Source organism: Sardina pilchardus, chromosome 14 (assembly GCF_963854185.1).
Source record: "Sardina pilchardus chromosome 14, fSarPil1.1, whole genome shotgun sequence".
Taxonomy (NCBI): domain Eukaryota; kingdom Metazoa; phylum Chordata; class Actinopteri; order Clupeiformes; family Clupeidae; genus Sardina; species Sardina pilchardus.
The window spans coordinates 29,731,013-29,751,503 of NC_085007.1; the positions used below are offsets into that span (position 1 = coordinate 29,731,013).

General features: G+C 48.0%; 1 protein-coding gene across 4 annotated transcripts in view; it reads left to right on the forward strand.

Annotated features, from left to right (window-relative positions):
* Positions 1-3,149: 3,149 nt before the first annotated feature.
* shroom3 (shroom family member 3) overlaps positions 3,150-20,491 on the forward strand; it is a 46,929-nt gene continuing 29,587 nt past the window's right edge. For 2 of the 4 annotated variants that reach the window (XM_062554225.1, XM_062554226.1), the window contains exons 1-2: positions 3,150-3,973; positions 9,277-9,431. In XM_062554225.1, the coding sequence (XP_062410209.1) occupies positions 3,827-3,973; positions 9,277-9,431 (302 nt within the window). In that variant the 5' untranslated portion in view covers positions 3,150-3,826. Of the gene's footprint in view, positions 3,974-9,276; positions 9,432-15,480; positions 15,597-20,491 lie in introns of those variants that run through there. The other 2 variants (XM_062554229.1, XM_062554230.1) reach the window with 2 other exon arrangements.

Here is a 20,491-nt window from a genome sequence, read left to right on the forward strand (position 1 = left end):
TAAACAATTGACCACCCACTGACAGCACAAAGGGATTGGGCTATTTTTCTCTCATGGCTTTGTTAATTTTCCCACTGTTCTGCCAAATATTTCCTCTGCAGGTCCCTCATCAACTAATCAAAGGCCTCACATACAATTAGGATTGTAGAGCATACATGACCAACATGACAAACAGTGCCAAGAGGGTGGTTGCTCCTGGCTTCTGTACACACACCCTAAGTTAGACGACTTAATGGACGGCCCTTTTGTCAAGTCCACTGGCACACGGTCACGTGCTGCGTGGCTCACTGGTGCTGTTGTTCCAATCTAACACCTCACTGAAGGGAGAAAGGCCTGACTCAGGGTCATGTGACCTCATGGCTGCTCTGTGGTAGCAGTGAAATGCTGTGACCAGCATGGCAGTTTGCCACTCTCCCCCTGCTCATCTTTAATGACGTGATAGTGTGGTGAACATCATGATTAAAGTATGTCCTTCTGCTGTGTGGTGTCATAGTTGTGGTTAGACATACCTTGAGTTTTGCATAGGACTGATTATCCAGCTCTTCCCATGATTCATGACCGCAGCAGAATATGTTCTCCAGATTAATGAGGACATGATTTTACCTTTGGTCAAAGACAGTGGTGGTACCATTGATGTATTGAAGTCCAGCTCTCTGAATAATACAAAATTGATTCCTGCAGAAAAGGGGTGCAAATCTCAAAGGTTACTTCTTTGTTAAGACTGATTTTATAGTTTGATAACAGTTTATACACTGTAGTTTGCTAACACTGATCCTCATCTGAAATCAACAGACATAATGCACCCTCAGACCTGTTTTAATTTTGAAACATTGCCACATTCCCACACATTCAGTGATCACTTCTGTTTTGCTCACACTTGTCAGAATAACTGGGTACAGAGACATGAATCAGCATGTCCGATATCCTCCACTTGCATTTCCAGAACAACTTCCTATTTTCGACCAAGCTTCCTTTTTCTTATCAACATCCTGCCAAGCACCCGTGCCATGCCCTTCGCCCTCACTGACCCCTCCGCACCGTGCGTCTCCTGCCATCCTCCCTAAGTACCTGTTTTCCTTCCTTAAACATATGTACCCCCTAAAACAAACCATACATCATGTGAAAAATATGTCTATTGACATTGTAATTAAGCACTTGGTGTATCCTGCTGTGTGCACTAATTCAGGGCTGAGGGACAGTAAATGGTTCTGGTATGCGGTCATGAGATATAATAACTGGGGACTTCAACATGTGAGGAGTTGATGGAGGAGAGCTCATACCATACATACAATAAACATGCTTATGGAGGCTCCTCCTCCCGCAAAGCATGTCTGTTACATATGTCTTCGTTTAGACACAGTCGTGCCCTTGGCTCCTGCTTGTCTGAGAAAATACATAGGGCTCAGACTGGCATTAAAGAAAATCACTCAATTACAAAAAAGAGCTATAATCTAAAACTGGTCTCAACAGACCTTTTGTTTACCTTTCCGTCTCCCTTTTTCTTTTTTCCCCTCTCTCTTTGTCTCTGCTTTTAGATCTAATATTTTCATAGACTAACTGCAAAGTTTTCTGTAAAAGTCTTTCTCTCGCCTGCTCTCGCTCTGTGGGACTCTCTCTCCCTCCCTCTCTCTTTCTCTCTCTCTCTCTCTCTCTCTCTCTGTCCCGCTCTCTCTCTGGCTGTATTAAGTCCAAATGATAGGATAAGAATGACCTCATCATGAGTCATGCTGTTGAGGCTTTGATAATTGATATGTGTGGGTCATCCAGTGGCAAATATTTTTTCAGCTAAACCTGTTGTGACATGCATTTGTAAAGATGCAGTGAGGTGTGCACACAGTTGTCAGGCACAGCACCCACTGTGCTCAATGCTAGTGTTACCATGCTTGTCCACATAATAAGTCTCCTCACTGGAAACTGAACCGGAAACTAAAACTTCAACATGTGAAAAATGTTAAAACAGTCACAAACGGACCACTGGTTGAAACATAGAAAGCTGTATAACATGCTCTTCATAACTGACCACTGAAGGTGAAAAATTGGATTGACACCATCTGGTAGAATGTTCCCTGTCAAACTTAATTTACAAAGTGCAGAGAAGGTTATTTATAACAGACAGTTCAATTAGTCTCTCTGAGCTCTAGACTCTGGCTCAGTCTCTCAGCATGCCTGTCTGGCCCTCACTGAAGGATGCCCTGGCGCAACCCCTGCCCCAGCATAGTGGAACATAGTAGAACCTGGGGCACCATGACCAGAAGATCAGATCGGAGGAATAAACTAACAGGCCATGGGCATCTGAAAAGTAATGCATCTGGGAAATGTTGGTCAAGCCCATCTCCTCATAAGACGCCATGTCTGAGGTGGTAGATCAGTGTCTTATTTAGAATGAGGAACTCTGTCATCCATTTGCATGCTACATGTTAAAGACAGTTTCTCTCCTCTTCATTGAATCTCAATGATTAGCCTATGATACACCAGCAGATGAATGAGTGTAAAGCCAAGTGCTTTTATGTTCCAAATTAATTAATTAGCTAATGGCATACACTTCAAGACTTTGAGACAACTTTCAAAGACATTCAAAATCTGTGCAGTTACAAATAGCCATATTAGGTCATGCTTATATCAGCTTTGCTTGACCTGAATATCAGAGATTACCAGGAAAAGAGCATGAGCTCTTGACACTTATTCAGCTCAAAAAGAACGGGAAAGGCTTTGAGTGTTAAATTTCAAGTGTACTCATATACCTGTTGTAATACTATTAGTACAGGTGGTATCTTTGTTCTCTCTTGGGAATCCACATAAAAGGGACCTGGAGACATGTTGGTGATCTTCTTGTTTTCCTCGCTGGAGAGGTTGGACTGGAATTTCGATGAAGTAATCAAGACACAATTTTCGAATGACCGTGGGACGTTTTGCTTGTCCTGCGCAGTGTCTGAGCCGCGTCAAAGTGAGAGTTGGCTGGCGATAACTGAATCACCAAACCTATTGGGTTTCCACTCAGTTCCTGTCGGTCTGAGTAGACAGTGAAGCGGCTTACGTGCCTTGCGCATGCGCTGTGCAAGAGCCATGAGTAATGAGCTGTGCAGGAGGACAGAGTATCGCATCCATGGATTCGAAAAGTTTCAGCGCATCAGGAGAACCAGCCGAAATCCGACCCGTGCGTGGTTCGACAAGTGTAGTGTGTCTGTTGGTTATCCAAGGAATAATGTGAGCACTGGGGAAAGCCAGCATCCACAACTTTAAAACTTTGCTGGACAAAACTTTTTTGTGACAGGACTGGCTGAACAGATCTCGGGGCAAGCAACTCAGCGGCCAGACTCGAGCGCTCTCCTTTCTCTGAAGCCAGTGGATTGGAGCAAATTCTATTGTGATGCTAAAATGAAGTCGGAAGAGGGAAAAGGCTGACAAACGATCAAACGTGAAGCTCTCCACGGAATGGTAGCATACACAGTAAAACTTTTTCAAAAAGGGATATAACTTTTGCACTTAGTTTGTAATTTTATTTTTCTATAGAACTGTGATGCCGCTTGTTTTTGTTTTAACACTTGGTTACAATTCATTTGCATTTTCATCGGGACTTGACCTAATATTTACACTGCCAATCCCTCGTTACTGTCTGACTAAGAATTTAGTAATGCACGGAAATGATTTATCAAACAGGAGTGGACAGTCTTATCTTGCCATGTGTGGTTTCTGAGAAGAAGTTGGAAAGGACAGAAAATAACCACATTTCTTTGGTCCTCGATTCATCCTCTCAAGTGGGCTTTGGTTGAGTGAGCCGGAGAGGACTGCCGACGGTCCACACCTCTTTTCCCCTCTGTTGCCGACTATGGATAACAGCTTTACCGGCTCTAACAGCACCGTGTTCCAGAGGGGAAAGTCACTGTATGTGCAAGCACGGCTCCAGGGTGGAGCTCCCTGGGGGTTTACGCTCAAAGGTGGCCTTGAACATGGAGAGGCGCTCATCATCTCTAAGGTGAGGACTATTTTGCCATTTTATATGAGCAGACAGCCCCAATGTTGTGTTTACTGTCCCCCAAACCTGTCCCCTGGCATGGATTCAATGGTTTTACACGATAGAACACTGATTTTCCAGACTTAAAGATATTTAATGCACACAGATGGCTCAATGCCATATTAACATTTTACATGAATATTGATTGAGTTCACTGAGGAAGTGCATTCATGCCTTGGAGCTCTCATGCCCTCATGGATAGCCAGCCCTATGTAATTATGCACCTGTTCTCGCTGCTAGAGAGGTTACAAACTCATTACCACTGGTTTATATTCTTCCCCCTGAAAGGATGGGTATAAAAGCCTCCTTTGGGCAAGCCCACTACTCTCATACCTCCTCAGGACCTCCTAGTCTACTATAAGTGCTTGTTATAATGAATGTAGCCTTTCAACACACCCGCTTCCATACTAAACCTCTTTCCTTGCCCTGGACAAAAGTATGTCTGCTAATCCACGGTCTTGTGACTGACCGGTGCGTTTTTCAGGGCGTACTGTATGTCTGTGCTGCCCCAGATGACAGCGCAGGGCACAAGCTGGTGGCCATGGATCAGGGCACCGGCCTCTCACAGGCCCTCTGGTCATGCAGAAGGGCCAGTGACCGCAGCTCGCATATCCTCTCCGTTCCGTGTCCACATTCGCAGTCACTTGAGACGTACATTATTTGTTTGTGTAAGAGATAGTTTGTATATTACTAAATATAACTGTTTTGGAAAAAGACATCAGCCTTCTGGTCTACAGACATTTCTGAGTATGATTTTGCTGAAATTTGGATGGAATATTTTGTGTCCTGTTTGTCTGTTTGAATGTTGCATGGCCGTGTGTAGTTCTACTTCACCACCTGAACCCTGCTGAACTCACATGCTGAGTGGGATGAGCCGAGTGAGTCTATGGTGGTGTCTGGGCTGTGTTGGGCTGGTTGTGTTTCTGTGCACGACTGGATTCTCACTGCAGTGATGAAAGGCAACATGACCTTTCAACTGCAAATCTAAATCATTGCACACAATGGTTATTTACCCTAACCACTGAGATTTGCACAAATGTGACAGTGTTACTGCATATGGCACAATGAAGCCCAGTAATAACAGATGCAGTGTCAGATAAAACACTGTGGTCACTGTGCTCTCACTCTCCCATGACCCCTTGTGTTATTACGGATGCCTAATAAGGTCCAGCCTAAGGTCCAAGGTCCAACCAAAGCCATGCTGCACCCTGCGGTGTGCACTGTAATTCAGTACGCTCCTTTGGTCTGCAACTGTCAAAGGAAAAAACTTTTTTTATCAGTCGTTGGATGAGGATAGTGTTCATAATAAATAAGAGACTCACTGCCATATACTCCCACTATTAGAGAGAGAGAGAGAGAGAGATAGAGGCAGAGGTAGAGAGAGAGAGAGGCGGGGGGGGGCTTCTTGCTTGTCTTGGACTCTATCCCCAGGTATCAGAGCTCTGGGTTCATCCAGCTTCATCATCATTAATCTGAGTTCACCATGCCCTCGCTGGAGAGTTCATCCCCGTATCCCACAGATTGTTTGGGAAGTTTTCATATCATTTCCACTCAATTCCTTCGCATCCCACAATGGAAAAAAAGGTTTGTTTTTGTGTCTCACAGAAATTACATGGGGATGGGAAGGAGGGGGCATTAATTCACTGAGGTCCAGTTTCCCATTCTGCCTCTGCCTTATTGAAGCAGCACTGATTGCTCTAAACTATTTATCAATTTGTACAGCGTTAAATGTTTTTGGAATGTTATATATGTTTTTCTCTGGCGGTGTTGTGTTTTGCAGATAAAACATTAAGGGTCTAAAAGTGGATAGGCAAGGCAGGCGGCTCTGCTAGCCTTATTTGGTGATTTGGATTTCATTCTCTGAGAAATGTCTTAGTCTAGGCAGGCTCTCCTCTCAGCTGACAACTGAGTTGCTTTGAAAAAAGTTCTGAAACAGAGAAAACAGAAACAAACAGAGAAAAGAAGTGACAGTGTTCTGCCAAAGGCGATGAAAGAGTCATTCTTCAGCTTCCGTGTGTATAGGAGTGGATGTGGATACTAGGATAAACAGGAAACAATGACAAAGATATTTTTCTGTGAAATAGGAAATTATGTAACATAGAGTCAAGCAAGACAAGCAATGTATACCATCAAGTGAAAGCTAAGCTAGGCTAAAAAAATATCCAATCACAATTTAGCTACGAATTGTTTGATAATGAACAAATACCTTTATAAGGCAAGGTTGTTGACATGGTTTGTAATGGGGGTAAAAAGAATCCCTGCATCATGCTTCTACGTCATACAACAGCAGACTGAAATGATTTGTATTGGTGGGTGTTGGTGGGTGAAATCATCGTTTGATGCCAGAGAAACCAGTAGTGATAGGTCCCAGGATATCACAGTGCTAAAGTGGGTTTCGACAGTCAACATGAGCGAGGGAAAGATCCCGAATGAGAGATGCACAGAGAGAGAAAGAGAAAGAGAGAGAGAGAGAGAGGTGACAATGGTCAGTGTTGAGATAGAACATATACTGACCATGAAACATGTAAAACTAATACTACTAAAAGACATACTATAACCACAAGAATAGCTACATATTATGAAAATGCAAAGCAATCCACCATATTTTCTGTGTGTACACTGCCATTTTAGAGGCACTTAGAAATGTCCATTCCAGTCCATTATAGATAGAATACCAGCCGACTGCTTCTTCCCTACATGGTTCCTACATAGTTTGGAGCTGTCCTTTGGGTTATTTTCTGGAGGAAGTTGGCTCCAATCAAGCACTTTGCACAGGGTGTGGCATGGCATTGCAAACAAGATGATAGCCTTCTTTCTTCAGAGTTAATTTTATTCAGTACAATTTCCCACTTGACCTCCACCAAAGCACTCCCAGACCATCCCATTCCCTCCACCATGCTAGATAGATGCCGTCAAACACTCCTCCAGAATTGGTCTGCTTCTCTCAAACGTGCTTCTTTTCAGGCTTCCTCTGTTGACTTGTCTGTGTTCCTTTTCCTATCTATCGACCAATCTGAGATATGATTTTTCTTTACACCTCTGTCTAGAAGTGCAGCATCCTGAATAGCATCTGTTGATTTTGGCACTGTTCTCTGCAAGTATAGGACCTGTGTGGTGTCTGTTTCTCAAGCTAGACACTCTAATGTATGTGTCCTCTTGTGCAGTTGTGCGTAGGGACCACCCACCCACTCCTCTTTCTGTTCCCATTCTCAAATGGATAATGGACCTCTGTATGCTTATGCAGATATTGTGTTATAAATGAGCCATTTCCTGCTAAAAGGGATATTTACAACATTAACAATGGCTATACGGTATTTCCGATTGATTTGATGTTATTTAAATGGTCAAGGAGCCTTTGTTTTCCCCTTGAAAACAACGAAATGTCTAAGTGGTTCCAGACTTGTAAACGGTAGTGTACATGTTAAAGTCATCCATCCTGCAGAGCAGGTAGATTGACAGGCACTGTGTAAGGGCGGAGAGCAGAGCTCTGATTGGAGGATGAGGGATAAGCTGGCAGCTTAGGCTGGATGCTGCAGTGACAGTGGCACTGTCAGTCTGCTCAGGGAGAGGCCTGAACAGCTAAACATGATCCACCATCCAGCAGATGTTTGAGAATGCATATATCTGTAATAGTACACCAGAATTACAAACATATGCAGTCACTCATACAAAGACACACTAGAATGAACCCCCTACCCCTCCCAAATACAGTCCTCTTCTCCCGCAGCTCACAGCCCCCCTCCCCTCCATGGCCCCCCTCCTGAAGTGGGGAAGTGCAACCCGGAATGCGGCTCGGGGTTTCTGGCAGGATTTCGAGAGAGAGAGAGAGAGAGTGAGAGTGAAAGAGAGAGAAGGAATGTAAGTAACGGAATTTGCAAGTGCTCGGCTCGTCTGAAAGGCAACAAGAGGGAGAAAAGAAAAGCTTAGAAAAAGAGATAGCGAATCCAAACACGCACTTCATGTCGACTGCATACTGATTTCCAGTCGGACGCTTTTCTCCCCGTAAGATGTCCTTTTACTGGGCCGGCTTTGAATGTAGCACTCTATTTACAGGGCCCCGGCCATTGGAGAAGCTGTCCCAGTGACCTACGACTTTCAGGGCCGAGGGTTAAAGAAAGGTTAAGAGAATTAGTCTCTTTGTCCAGGGTCTTATTAATACCTTCATTGTCGGGGGCTTGGCAGCACATCTGTACTTAAAAGATTCCTTTTGCAGGCCCCCTGGCCACCAGAGTTAAGCAAATCTCACAGCGCCTTTTCTCAGGGCCACAACGGCCTGCCTCAAAGAGGAAATGTAAAACGCCACCATGCCTGCTTTCCAGATTATTCCAAATGTGTCACCCTTCTGAATGGCAGTATATTAAGTGAGAAAGTTCAGCATCTATTCAGGTGCAAAACCTGTAAAGCCGTAGTCTTAACGACGGGAAATGTCAAAGTGCAGCCGGAGTGCAACTGGGTGTGTGTGGCAAGAAGGGTCTAGAAATGCGGAAGGCCTCTCCTTTTTCCTTTTTGTTGTTTCTTTGAAAACAACATCACTGAAGTGTTATTTGTGTTTTCTTAACACCCACTAATCGCCTGTTTGCAGCTGAGGCTAACACAGGGATGCATACTATGGGCCTGCAGTGAGGCGTGTTCAGGCAGTTTGGCTAAAAATCATCTTTTCACATGGAGGTTGAGATTGAGGCTGAAAGCAAAGATGAGCTGTCATCAGTTGTTTTCCATCAGTTCTGCTTTTTGTGTGCATGTATTTTACCGTCAGGAAATTCCGTCACTGTGACAACATTTCAATATCATTCCATATTTCCGTACCAGTTATCCTCAAGAGGTGGAATTCCGTTCCCCACGTGTACCTCACGTGTGTGGCTTTGATGAGGAGCCAGCACAGTGTTCCCAGGGGAACGTTTTCACCGTCGCACCATGTGCTCTCTGTCAGCAGGCCCTTGAGATAAGGCTGGCAGGATGATCCGTAGGGAGGGATTATGAGGGGTGACACATATCTGGACACACCTCCTGAGCCCCAGCTTTGGCACGCCAGTGAATAATGCATCCGCACCATGACTTCACTGAGGCATGGCAGTGATGGGGGAGTTGAAGGTGCCTCTGACTGGCCAGCCTCATTGGAGACTAAATGTACTGTACACACACTCATTTGCATCTGTGTGTGTGTGTGTGTGTGTGTGTGTGTGTGTGTGTGTGTGTGTGTGTGTGTGTGTGTGTGTGTGTGTGCGCGTGCGTGCATGCGTGTGTGTGTGTGGTCACTTCTCCAGGTTGAGGAGGGAGGGAAAGCAGACCAGTTGGAGCATCCCCTGCAGGCGGGCGACCAGGTGGTCATCATCAACGACGTGGAGCTAAGCGGCTTCAGACAGGAGGCCATCTCTCTGGTCAAAGGCTCCTACAAGACCCTCTGGCTGACCGTCCGCAGGTGAGACCCAAGCAGATCAGGTTCATGTGTACGCTAGCGGCTAGTGTGTGTTGTTGTCCTCTTGTCCTGCTCTGTCCATCTCACCTTAAAGGGTGTGTTTTCCGAAAACTCTATTGGCTGTTAAGACTCATAAGATGAGAGGGCTCCAGAGCCATTGGCTCCTCCACTCGTCAGTCATCGTTGTGCTGATAGGACTTCCTGTTGACCTGCTCACCCAGTCTGCCTTGGCCTCCCTCTCTCATCACAGATTTACACAGCCTGGCCTAGTGCTGCGAAGCTTGTGGCTGAAACAACGAGTCGGACTCTCAAATGTGCGCTCACACACACACACAAGCACGGTTACCAACACACACACACACACACACACACACACACACACACACACACACACACACACACACACACACACACACACACACACACACACACACACACACACACTTACTCACTCAGTCTGATAAGTCCATGGGGCTTGGTGTCGGAGGTGCCTGAGTGGAAGTTGGCTCAGCCAGATGAAGCCTCAGCCTCTTTGTTATCGGCACAAGGGCTACTGTGTGTACGTGCTCTACGCCCTGGGGAGAGTAAAAATAGGGGAGAGCGTGCGCTCACATGCACACACACACACACACACACACACACACACACCATACACCACACACACACACTCACAGAATAAAACGCTCACGCATACACAAATAGAGGCAAACAACCTTAAACGTTTAGCCACACGTAAATCACAGGCCTTCTTTTGATCCGTTTGCAAAGACAACATAGATTAGATACCGCTGATGGCAGCAGGTATAGAGGGCCGCGCGGCGCACCCGGCACTTATCAGCACTGGCCTCTAGAGGGCAAACGCTGGGAGAGTCCACTCACACTGTCCATGCAGAGCATCAGAGAGGGGAGCCAGACAGTCAATACTGGACTTCCCACTTGGCACAGAGGCTGCATGTTTTTATGTATGAGAGTTATCATAGGGGTATCAGGTGGCAAACTCAGTCACCGGTCCCTAGCCCCCCCTCACTGAAAGAGGGGGACTGTGATGCTCCCGCTCGGTGTGGCCCAGGCTGGACAAGGCTGGACTGGACTGGGCTGGGCCACTCACAAAGGGCCCGGGGCATAGAGGCAGCCTGTGTGCACACAGCCAGGTCCTTTTCTTAGTCCCCATTAAGGAGCCATAATGGCGACCATTGTCCCACACCTGGCTTTGTTCAGGCCCAGTGACTGGTGTCAGATTCTCCGGGATAACTCGGGCTGGATTTGGGGTGAACGCCGCCGGATGGGGGAGGGGAGTGGTCAGTTCTCAGGTGTAATGTGTGTGTGTGTGTGGGGGGGGGGGGGGGGGGGGGCCTAGGGGGATCTGGGGTATGCTGCTTCAGTTGTGGCTGTTCTGAGAAAATGGGAGGGGGGGTGGGGGGGTCCAATGGAAAGCCGGAGAAATCTCATGTTCTCAAGCATGGCTCGGGTTTTGTGGTAGAGGGTCAGTAGCCTGTTGGGGGTGACCGTTGGGGGTAAGAGCCGGTCACTTGAGGAGGCTCAGAAAACAAGCAGGAAACACAAGCCATCAGCGACCAGCGAGAGCCGGACTCTCATTTGCATCCCGGTCCAGAGTCCAGTCCTGCGCTGCCGGAGTCGGGGCGAGCCGTTTCCCCCCTCCAGAGTCCAGATCTCCTTCACCTCCACAAGGCTGCGCAAAATGGACCCTGGTCCTGCGCCGGGAGGAGGAAGTTGTTGACTCTGCGAAGCCCTTGATCAAACAGGCTTTCCCCCTGGATGACTCGTTCGCCCCGAGCCATTAAAAGAGTGGAGAGAGGGAGAGATAGCACCAGCCTGGGCAAACAATCAGCGAAAGGCCAACAGCCGTTTCTGCACGCAGGTGTGACATCACTGACGGAGCGGTGCGACTGGAGGAGTTACGCAAGCGGAGGGGACTTGGGACTCGGCTTCTTGAGAAGCGGGAGACGGCGGCGAGTCGTCATGAGGTCTGCTGGGAAAAAGCGGCAATCAGGAACGCGACTGCGCTCAACGCAGCCATAAACTCCTGTCTTCTGTGTTTCTGTCTGTGCTGACACAGACAGAGTTTTATACCAGTTCACGATAACAGTGTTAGGAGTCTGTGTGGAGAACTGGCTCTGACTCAAACAGTTGTGCTGACATGGACACTGCAGTCAGTTGAGGCCAGTACCACCTTGGAGACGACAATTCCACACTATGGACGGACCGTAGGAAAGGAACTTTACGACAAAAGATTTTGTTTGCGAAGTTGAGTTCTTTTCTGCCCCCGTCTCTCTGAATGAGAACTGTAGAGAGGTGGGTTCAGCTACTGTGTGAGAGAGAGAAAGAGAGAGAGAGAGAGAGCAGTGGATTGAGTCTGAGCCGTTATGGAAGAAAAGGAAGACAACGTGAGTGAATCAGACAGGTATGTGACCTCTCCTGCTGCCTTTGCTCATGAATGGGGCTGCCAAAATTAAAATTGGAGGTTGAAGCTAAGGCCTCCTGAAAGGGCTGTGAGTGTAAGAATAGGGAGCTTTGCTTACCCCTGCTTATTAAAGCTTTGCTGTCTCTTAGTGGTCACTGACAAAGAAGGAGCTGATTTCACCTTTGGCAAATAGTGGAGACAAAAACATTTGGAATCAAGTTCAAAAATAACCTGACAGGATTTTTAGTCTAAATCTTCCGTCTTCTGTCGTTCTGGAGCTTGTGAAGATGTCACACCTGTTGAAACATTAGAACCAAAGCATGACGTTTCTCTTATTAATGTAACACACCACTAAGGACCTAGACAACTGACTAGCCGGGTTACGGTTAGCTACTCTGCTTTTAGTTGCCAGTAATGGACTAAAGTGACCAGTGAGGGCAGCCCCTCAGCCCTAACCCTGCTCCCCAGCAGGAGACGACAAGCTGTAGAGAAGGACCCGCAACAATATGACAATGAGGAATGCAGTAAATATTTAACAACGTCCTGTGAGACGCTGTGTTCTTGCCAAGTTTCTCTGCCTAGCACCTGCCATCTCTGTCTCTTTCTTTCTCTCTCTCTCTTTCTCTCTCTCTCTCTCTCTCCTTACCTTTCTCTCTCTCTCTCTCCTTTCTCCCTCTCTCTCTTACTCTCTTTCTCTGTCACTGCCCCCTCCTCACTGCCTCAACCCCCATGCTGTTAACTAACCCCAGTGTAACATGACTTGACAGATCGTGCTGCAGTGGAAGTCTAAGGCAGCGTTTGTGTTCACTTAGTGTCGGATGTTAATCAGTAACCTGCGTATGCAAAGACCGAGGCAAGGTGCGGGAGGCTGCTGAATGCGCCACTTTGTGGAGGGGAGCCCACTGTTTGGCGCCTGACTGCGACTAATGAGATTTGAAGTGACTTGCATGTCACGCTCGCTATGTGCTCGCTCACATTGCAAATAACGGCTTCATGTGCCCGAGTGTGTTTAAAAATGAAAGGCCTCGGCCTGTTAAGCTTTCATGAGATGCTGCTCTAGGGGATATCCAACTGTGCACCTGCCTGGAGTCACACAGACAGGCCAGCAGATGCTCCACTGAGTCCACCTTTACCGTCAACACGGCAGTTCACCTCTAAAACAATCAGGCATGATCCATGGCATTGGCATCAAGTACAAAAGCAGTAGCAAACAAGTGAAACAACATTAAGTGAGAGTATATCATGTCATTTGTCAGAATTTTAACATAAAGTTGCAGTCCCTGATTAGAATACACATTATATGGCACATTTTCTTTCCATTGTTGTTCATAGTTGATAGTTGTCCAATGCAGTGAGAGCTCAGACAATTAAATGTTTAAAATCTAACTCTCTAAGTGTTAAGTGGCTTGGACCAAGCTGTACATTATTTTAGCCAATCAACATGCTGCTTCACGAGCACAAATGCGAGGGGTGTAGTTTGATTGGCTGTTGATCTCAAAAATCAACAACCTTTCGTCCAAATCAAGCTCTGCACCTTTAACAAGGCATGTCTCACTGGAGCTGTGTGGCCAACAGAGCCTAAACATCGATAGTGATGCTCTGAGTGGAGACAAGAAGCTGACGCCAACACGCCAACACAGCATATGCATTACCGGCGAGGGAGCTCACTCTCAATGATGACTTGTTGTGGCACATTGATGTGAAGATTATGTCACACACCAGCATAATCAAACGTTTAATTACACATGAATAAATCATCAGAAAATTTCACTCCCTCATGTCATCCTCTCTCTCTCTCTCTCTCTCTCTCTCTCTCTCTCTCTCTCTTTCTCTCCCTTTCTCTCTGTGTGTTCTCATCACTCTCTCCTCCGGCCCAGGATGTTGCGTAATGCTCACGTTTGGGTGTCCATCATCAAGGCCCTGTAAAGGGGGAAATGCCTGTGGCTATATGAAAGGCTGTCTGCACAAAACAAACAGAGTGACCATTGAGGAATGTTACTTCTGCCCCAACGAGGAGCCAGGGACACGGGCCTCCGTCAGGGAGTGGACTGGACAGAGAGAGAGAGAGAGAGAGAGAATGATGAGATGAAGGGAGAGAGAGGGAGAGAGAGAATGGTGAGATGAAGGGAGAGAGAGGGCGACCAACCCTTGTAGAGAGTGAGAGGCCCCCATAGCTCTAATTGAGAAGAGGCAGAAGCAGGCCTGAGACAAGGCTCAACTGTTTGTTTGTGTGCTGCTCCTGCTGACGGAGAACATGGAGCTCTAGCGGTGGGTGGAGACGCCAGGGCTGAGCGGAGCAGTGGGGTGTTTCCTCCATCACCTGTCTCTACACCTGTGTGTCTTTAACCACAGGAGGGCTTTGGAGAGGGAGATGCACGGGTGACTTAGCTTCATTGCAGTGAATCCGTTTATATGATGCGGAGCATGGAATTATGCCAATTGAATGATTGTTATTCCTGTGGACATGGCCCAGACAAGTCCATTCTACGAAGACACGCTCGGGCCTTTTACTTTAATCACTCAGCTTCTGTTTGATGTACATTTGGTTGATGTGTAAGATATTTTTGTGTACTTGTTGACTTTTCCTCCTGCTCAATTCAACTGTAGCATTCAGTAGCACCATTGAGTCCTGCATTAAAGGCAAATGAAATGGGCGGGTGAGGATTTCACAGGTGATTAGCAGATAATGGAAGACGCCAGTGTGGGAGAGAACAGTACGATTCCTTTTCTTGCTGTTGGTTTTCACACCTGGTCAGACTGTTTCAGAGAGATACAACAAATAGCCCCTTTATCCATGACGCCCTCAAAATGAGGCTGTTTGTATTCATCCTTGCCCACAACCACTCTTGTAGAATCAGTGGAGGGGCTCTTTTGAGAGCAATACACATGTTTATATTTGCTGGCCTTTAGACTGCATGACAATATGAGTGTTTTCTCTGGCAATGGGTGAGTGGATCTCTTGAATGTGATAAAGGGCCTTTGCGGGGAGTTATGAGAGGGAGAGGCCGAGAGGGAGACGACACGCTGCTCTTTTCAGAGCCAGCCTGGAGACACACAAACACTCCGAGGGCCATTGTTTCCAATGGAGATGCTGCCGCGCCAAGCAATGGCACAGAGAGCAGGAATGTTTGCAGAGGACTGAGAAAGGGTCTCCATTTTTTTTATCTCCCCTCTCTCTCTCTCTCTCTCTCTCTCTCTCTCTCTTTCACATTCACTTCTCTTTCCCTCACTATCTATTGATCTCTCTCTCTCCATCTATATTTCATTCATTCATATCTTTATGCCTGTATCTCCATCCTGTCTCTCTCTCAGTCCCTCTCCATCCTTCCTCTCTCTCTCTCTGTCTGCCACTCTCTCTCTCGTCTCTCTCTCTCTCTCTGTCTCAGTGATAGGCGTTGTGGTACCAGACGGGGCTGGTGTGTGGTATGAGGAAGCATGGGAGTGAAAGTTTCATTAAAGAGAGTGCCGTGTGGTTGGCCCTGAGGGCTTGACAAGTGGAACCTGCTTTGTGACATCAGCCCTCCGGGTTCCTCTCCACTCGGCCCAGCCCCTCATTGGCTGAGGGCAGGCCAGTAATTTGAACTCTCCCTCTCTCTCTCTCTTTCTCTCTCTCTCTCTCTCTCTCTCTCTCGCGACTGCCTACTGTGTGAGTATCTCTCATGAAAGAGACGGAGAGAAGGAGAGAGAGAGAATGTTGGTCACTCTCTTCACTTGTGTGCTCGTTTGTTGTCGCCGGCTCGTTTGAGGTAAAGTAGCGTGCAGCTTTGTATTGCAGCATGAGTGGCTCTGTGTGTGTGTGAGTGTGTTTGTGTGTGTGAATGTGAGTGTGTGTGTGTGTGTGTGTGTGTGTGTGTGAGAGAGAGAGAGAGAGTGTGAGTGTGTGTGTGAGTGTGTACAGTATGTGTGCCTGCCTGTGTGATATTGGTATCTACCTCCACACGTTGCCTTTGAAGCTGTAGACTAGGTAGACAGGGTTGTTTTGCTGCCACTGCCTTGAAACTGAACTGAGGGATATTTGTCATCTGATCCGGCTGAGTTCTCCCTATGGAGCAGGTAAGCCAAGCTGCGCTCACCTGGGCAATGAGTAACCATGTAAACCCATGCTTTTGTTTCTGGGGAAGCCAGAATGAGGCAGCTGTGCTCTGCCTAATGGCCCTCTTGTTTTTCTGTCTGCTCAGGGTTAGATTTGTTCTCCAATTAGCCCCCAGAGAGTCATGCGTGATGTGTGAATTCAATGTGCCGAACATCTCGGTGAAAAGAATGACATGGACTTGTTAGGAAATGTGACAAATTGTGTTCGCAGAGAGGTTTTGGTTGTGTGTTTCGGTTTTAGTGATTATCTCTGGAGAGCTTAACCATCACGTGTCGAGGCCTTTAAATGAGGGAATGCACCTGTGCGCAGGTAGAAGTCTGCCACAGGGAGCACTGAGCTATTCATCTTTCTTTCTGTCACCTCGTCAAAGAATCTTGTGATTTATCCTGTTTGAATTGCCAGGAGAGAAACTCGAGTCGAACTTGACTTAATGTCGCCGTCTGATGATGTAGGAGATAACTTTTGTTTTCCATTGTTTTCCATATGCCGGCTCAGTTTCCCTATGCAAACAATGAGGATGTGCACGTGTGTGTGTCTCTCTCTCTGTGTGTGTGTGTGTGTGTGTGCGTGTGTGTGTCTGTCTGTGCCTGTGTCTGTCTCTGTGTTTTATTGCGTATTTGCTTGTCAGCGCTCCCTCACCTTGGCTATTAGAAAACCAGCCTTGTTCTCGTGTGTGTATTTGATTGTTTTCACTTTCTGCCTGAAGGTGGGCAGGGTGTGTGTTGTGTTGTGAGGAGAGGCTTGGTGTTCCAGGGGCCTGCTCTACAGTAGGACGGTGGGCAGGGTGTGTGTTGTGTTGTGAGGAGAGGCTTGGTGTTCCAGGGGCCTGCTCTACAGTAGGAAGGTGGGCAGGGTGTGTGTTGTGTTGTGAGGAGAGGCTTGGTGTTCCAGGGGCCTGCTCTACAGTAGGAAGGTGGGCAGGGTGTGTGTTGTGTTGTGTTGTGAGGAGAGGCTTGGTGTTCCAGGGGCCTGCTCTACAGTAGGAAGGTGGGCAGGGTGTGTGTTGTGTTGTGAGGAGAGGCTTGGTGTTCCAGGGGCCTGCTCTACAGTAGGAAGGCTGCGGTGGTGCACCTGTCTGCTGCTGTGTGCTGGTGTCGGAATTCATGGCTCTCACTCACCTGACCTACGCAGTCTGAGATATATGCAAATACACACACACGCACACACACACACACAGAAACACACACACACACACACACACACACACACACAGAAACGCACACACACACGGAGACACACACACACACACACACACACACACACACACACACACACACACACACACACACACACACACACAGAAACGCACAGACGCACACAGTCACACATACACTGTCCTCATTGCACCCCCCCAAAAAAACCCACCCTCCCTTTTTAATTACAGCATGACATGACATCACCAGGCTGAGCAGGCATTCCAGAGACTATGAGCGGTACACAATGCTGTGGCTGTGCTTTCTACACAATACAGTGACGTGTGTGTGTGTGTGTGTGTGTGTGTGTGTGTGTGTGTTTTGTGTGTGTGTGTGTGTGTGTGTGTGTGTGTGTGTGTTTTGTGTGTGTGTGTGTGTGTGTTTTGTGTGTGTGTGTGTGTTTGTGTGTATGTGTGTTTGTGTGTTTGTGTGTGTGTGTTTTGTGTGGGTGTGTGTGTGTGTTTGTGTGTGTGTTTGTGTGTGTGTGTGTGTGTGTGTGTTTTGTGTGTGTGTGTGTGTGTGTGTGTGTGTGTGTGTGTGTGTGTGTGTGTGTTTTGTGTGTGTGGTTGCGCATCAGAAGTGGGAACTCCGTTGGAGATTGTACATTGGCAGTAGATCTCCTGCTGTGTGCGCGTGTCTCTTTAGCAGGTGGACGGTGCCCCGGTGGCAGTAGAGTCTGAGATGGGCCAGACAGAGAGCATGGCACCGCCCTCTCATGCCATGCAGAGGATCAGTGCTGCTATTTATTCAGCCAAATCATAATGCTGAGTCATGTGGCCGACAGAGATGCAACATGTGCGGCAGGGCCAAGCCCCTGTGCGGCCGCACCCACAGCCTCTCTGGGAGGGAGACTGCTGAGTTAGTGCTGCCCAGGGGAGGAGAGGGAGGAGAGGGAGGAGAGGGAGGAGGGGGGGGGGGGGGGCTCCTGCTCTCCATCTTGGCTGCAGGATCGGTGCTTCCGTCTCATTCAGCCCTTAAGTCTGCCTCCAGTCCACCCCTTCGCCATCATCCATCTTCCCCCTGTCCAAGCCCCCCCCCCCCCCCCCCTGCGCTGGCCAGGGCTCCGCAGAGCTGCTTTAGGTAGCCTGGGGAGAGCCGGGCCGCTCTGGCCCTTGGCCAGGGCAGCTGTGTCCTGATCCTGCTTATGGCTGCTAATGTGGCTCTTGTTGGGGGTAAGCCTATGTCAAAATCACTGGTTTAGTCTAATCTGTGCTGAATGCTCAATACGGAGGGGCTGGGCCAGTTCCTGTGCCTGTCTTGCATTTGGAGTGCACCAGGAGAGGAGAACGGGCGATGGAAGGAGGAGAATTGAGGTTGAAGACTCGATTTGATTGCTCCACGATGTTTCTAGTTACGTTTCATCTTTTGGTCTTTACCATAGCTACCATGGTGTCATACTTTTCATTGCATTTATGCTGTAAATACTCCTGTTCAGTTTGGCTTGTTTTCTAATTCAACAACCTTCACCTGATGATATAGATTTCTTATTATTTCTTAATAGAGTCTTATTAATACAGTATGAGGCAGGGACTGGCCTCATATCAACCTGTTTCAAGGCCATTTGAGTTGACCTCGCCACAGCCATTTATAACAGTAAGGTCTAAAGCTGTAAGCCCCAGTCTAGGGGATGTGTCTGAGAGTGATGGAAGGAGAGAGAGAGAGAGAGAGTGAGAGAGAGAGAGAGAGAGAGAGAGAGCAGGAGTGGGGACGTGTTAGATGAGAGGGTGAGAGTGAGGACGGAGGAGAGGAGGGTGGAGCTGTGCCTGAGTGATGACTCACACCTGCAGAATGGGCCTGGCTGGTTAGGTGGTTAGGTGGTGCTGTTTACTTTGATGCAGTCACACACGTCACGCTCCCATGAGCTGCATGATGCATCCAGGTGAACGCAGCCGTGTCCTATTCATCCTGCTAATGGCCCCTCATTAGACTTATGGAGGCTTATTCGGCTCTAAACACAAATGTATTTGACACAAATAGATGTTTAATTGAGCATTTCCACCAGTGTTTATGTCTATTAGCTGTCTATAGCTGTTTTTTTTTTATTGCACTCATTCATCTCAGCCACCCTTCCCCCCGTCTCTCTCTCTCTCTCTCCTCTCTCTCCTCTGTTTGTCTTTCATCTCTTTCTTGCTGTAATTATAGTCTCAGTGTCTGTGACCCAGGCAGGTATTTGGAAAATGACAATTCTCACCAATCATCAGGTTGAGCCGTCTTTCAACACAGATTCCCCCGTGCTCTTTCATTAGGGCTCAGATTCAGAGTCTGAGGACGGCGCAGAGAGGCAGAGTGAGCCAGAGGACGGGAGGCGTCCTTGTTCGCTCACTCGCTCGCTCGCTTGTCCTCTGCTGCAGGTCAGAAGCAGCTCGGGCTGCACATGGCCGTGGCTGGCTCATTACAATGCTGCTTCCTTGACAACCGCTCAACAACTGCTCCCACAGTGTCTCCTTGGAAAGGCTCTTCAGGCGCACGCGCACACACACACACACACACACACACGCACACACAGACACACGCACACAGACACACACACACACACACTCACACGCACACACACACACACACACACACACACACACACACACACACACACACACACACACACACACGTACACCCCAGAGAGTCCGAGGGAGGGAGGGAGGGAATGAGGAAAAGCAAGAGGAAGAATAGCACGCAGTAGAGAGGGAAATGGATAGAGCAGAAGAGATAAAGCATTAAGGAAGTCCACGTGGTCGCTCTTTGTCCTTCAACCTTGAAGAGTAAAATGTTTACTAACATAATCCCTCATCTTTATGGGCTCGCCTTTCTCCGAGGGAGGTTTCAGTAGATGGTTCACCTCCCTGGCAGCTGCTTGCATTCCTCCAGCAAGTAAAGCAGGTTTCTCTTTAAAGGGCTTTTTAAGTATATTTGCGGCATGCACGTGAACGCTGGGTGTTTGTGAAACAAGGGCTTGCGCTGCCGTCTGGCCTCTCTAAGGGCATTATGCTCAGGGCTTAGCGCCCACACATTCCTCCAGCTCCTCAGCTGCTAAGAGCATCTGTATCCATTGCTCTCCAAGCCACGGAGCTGAGTCCATCCAATCCCCCCAGGAGAGGAAGCGAGACGCCAGCTCCTCTGTGTTTACCTCTGGGTGGAGACACAGCCGTGGCGTGAGGCTCGTGCCTGCGCTAACGCTGGCAGTGCTCCCTCTGAGCTGGCAGGTGGCACACGTACCCCGTCCGAGGCGTCTGACCGGATGATCGCCAGTCCGCGCGGTCAAGTCCAGACGTCTGCGCAGCTGCGGCTTTTTTTGCGACCGGCCGGCCGGCAGCTGTGGAGCGCCTGCCTACGTGCTTGTCCCGTCGCTGTAGTGACCAC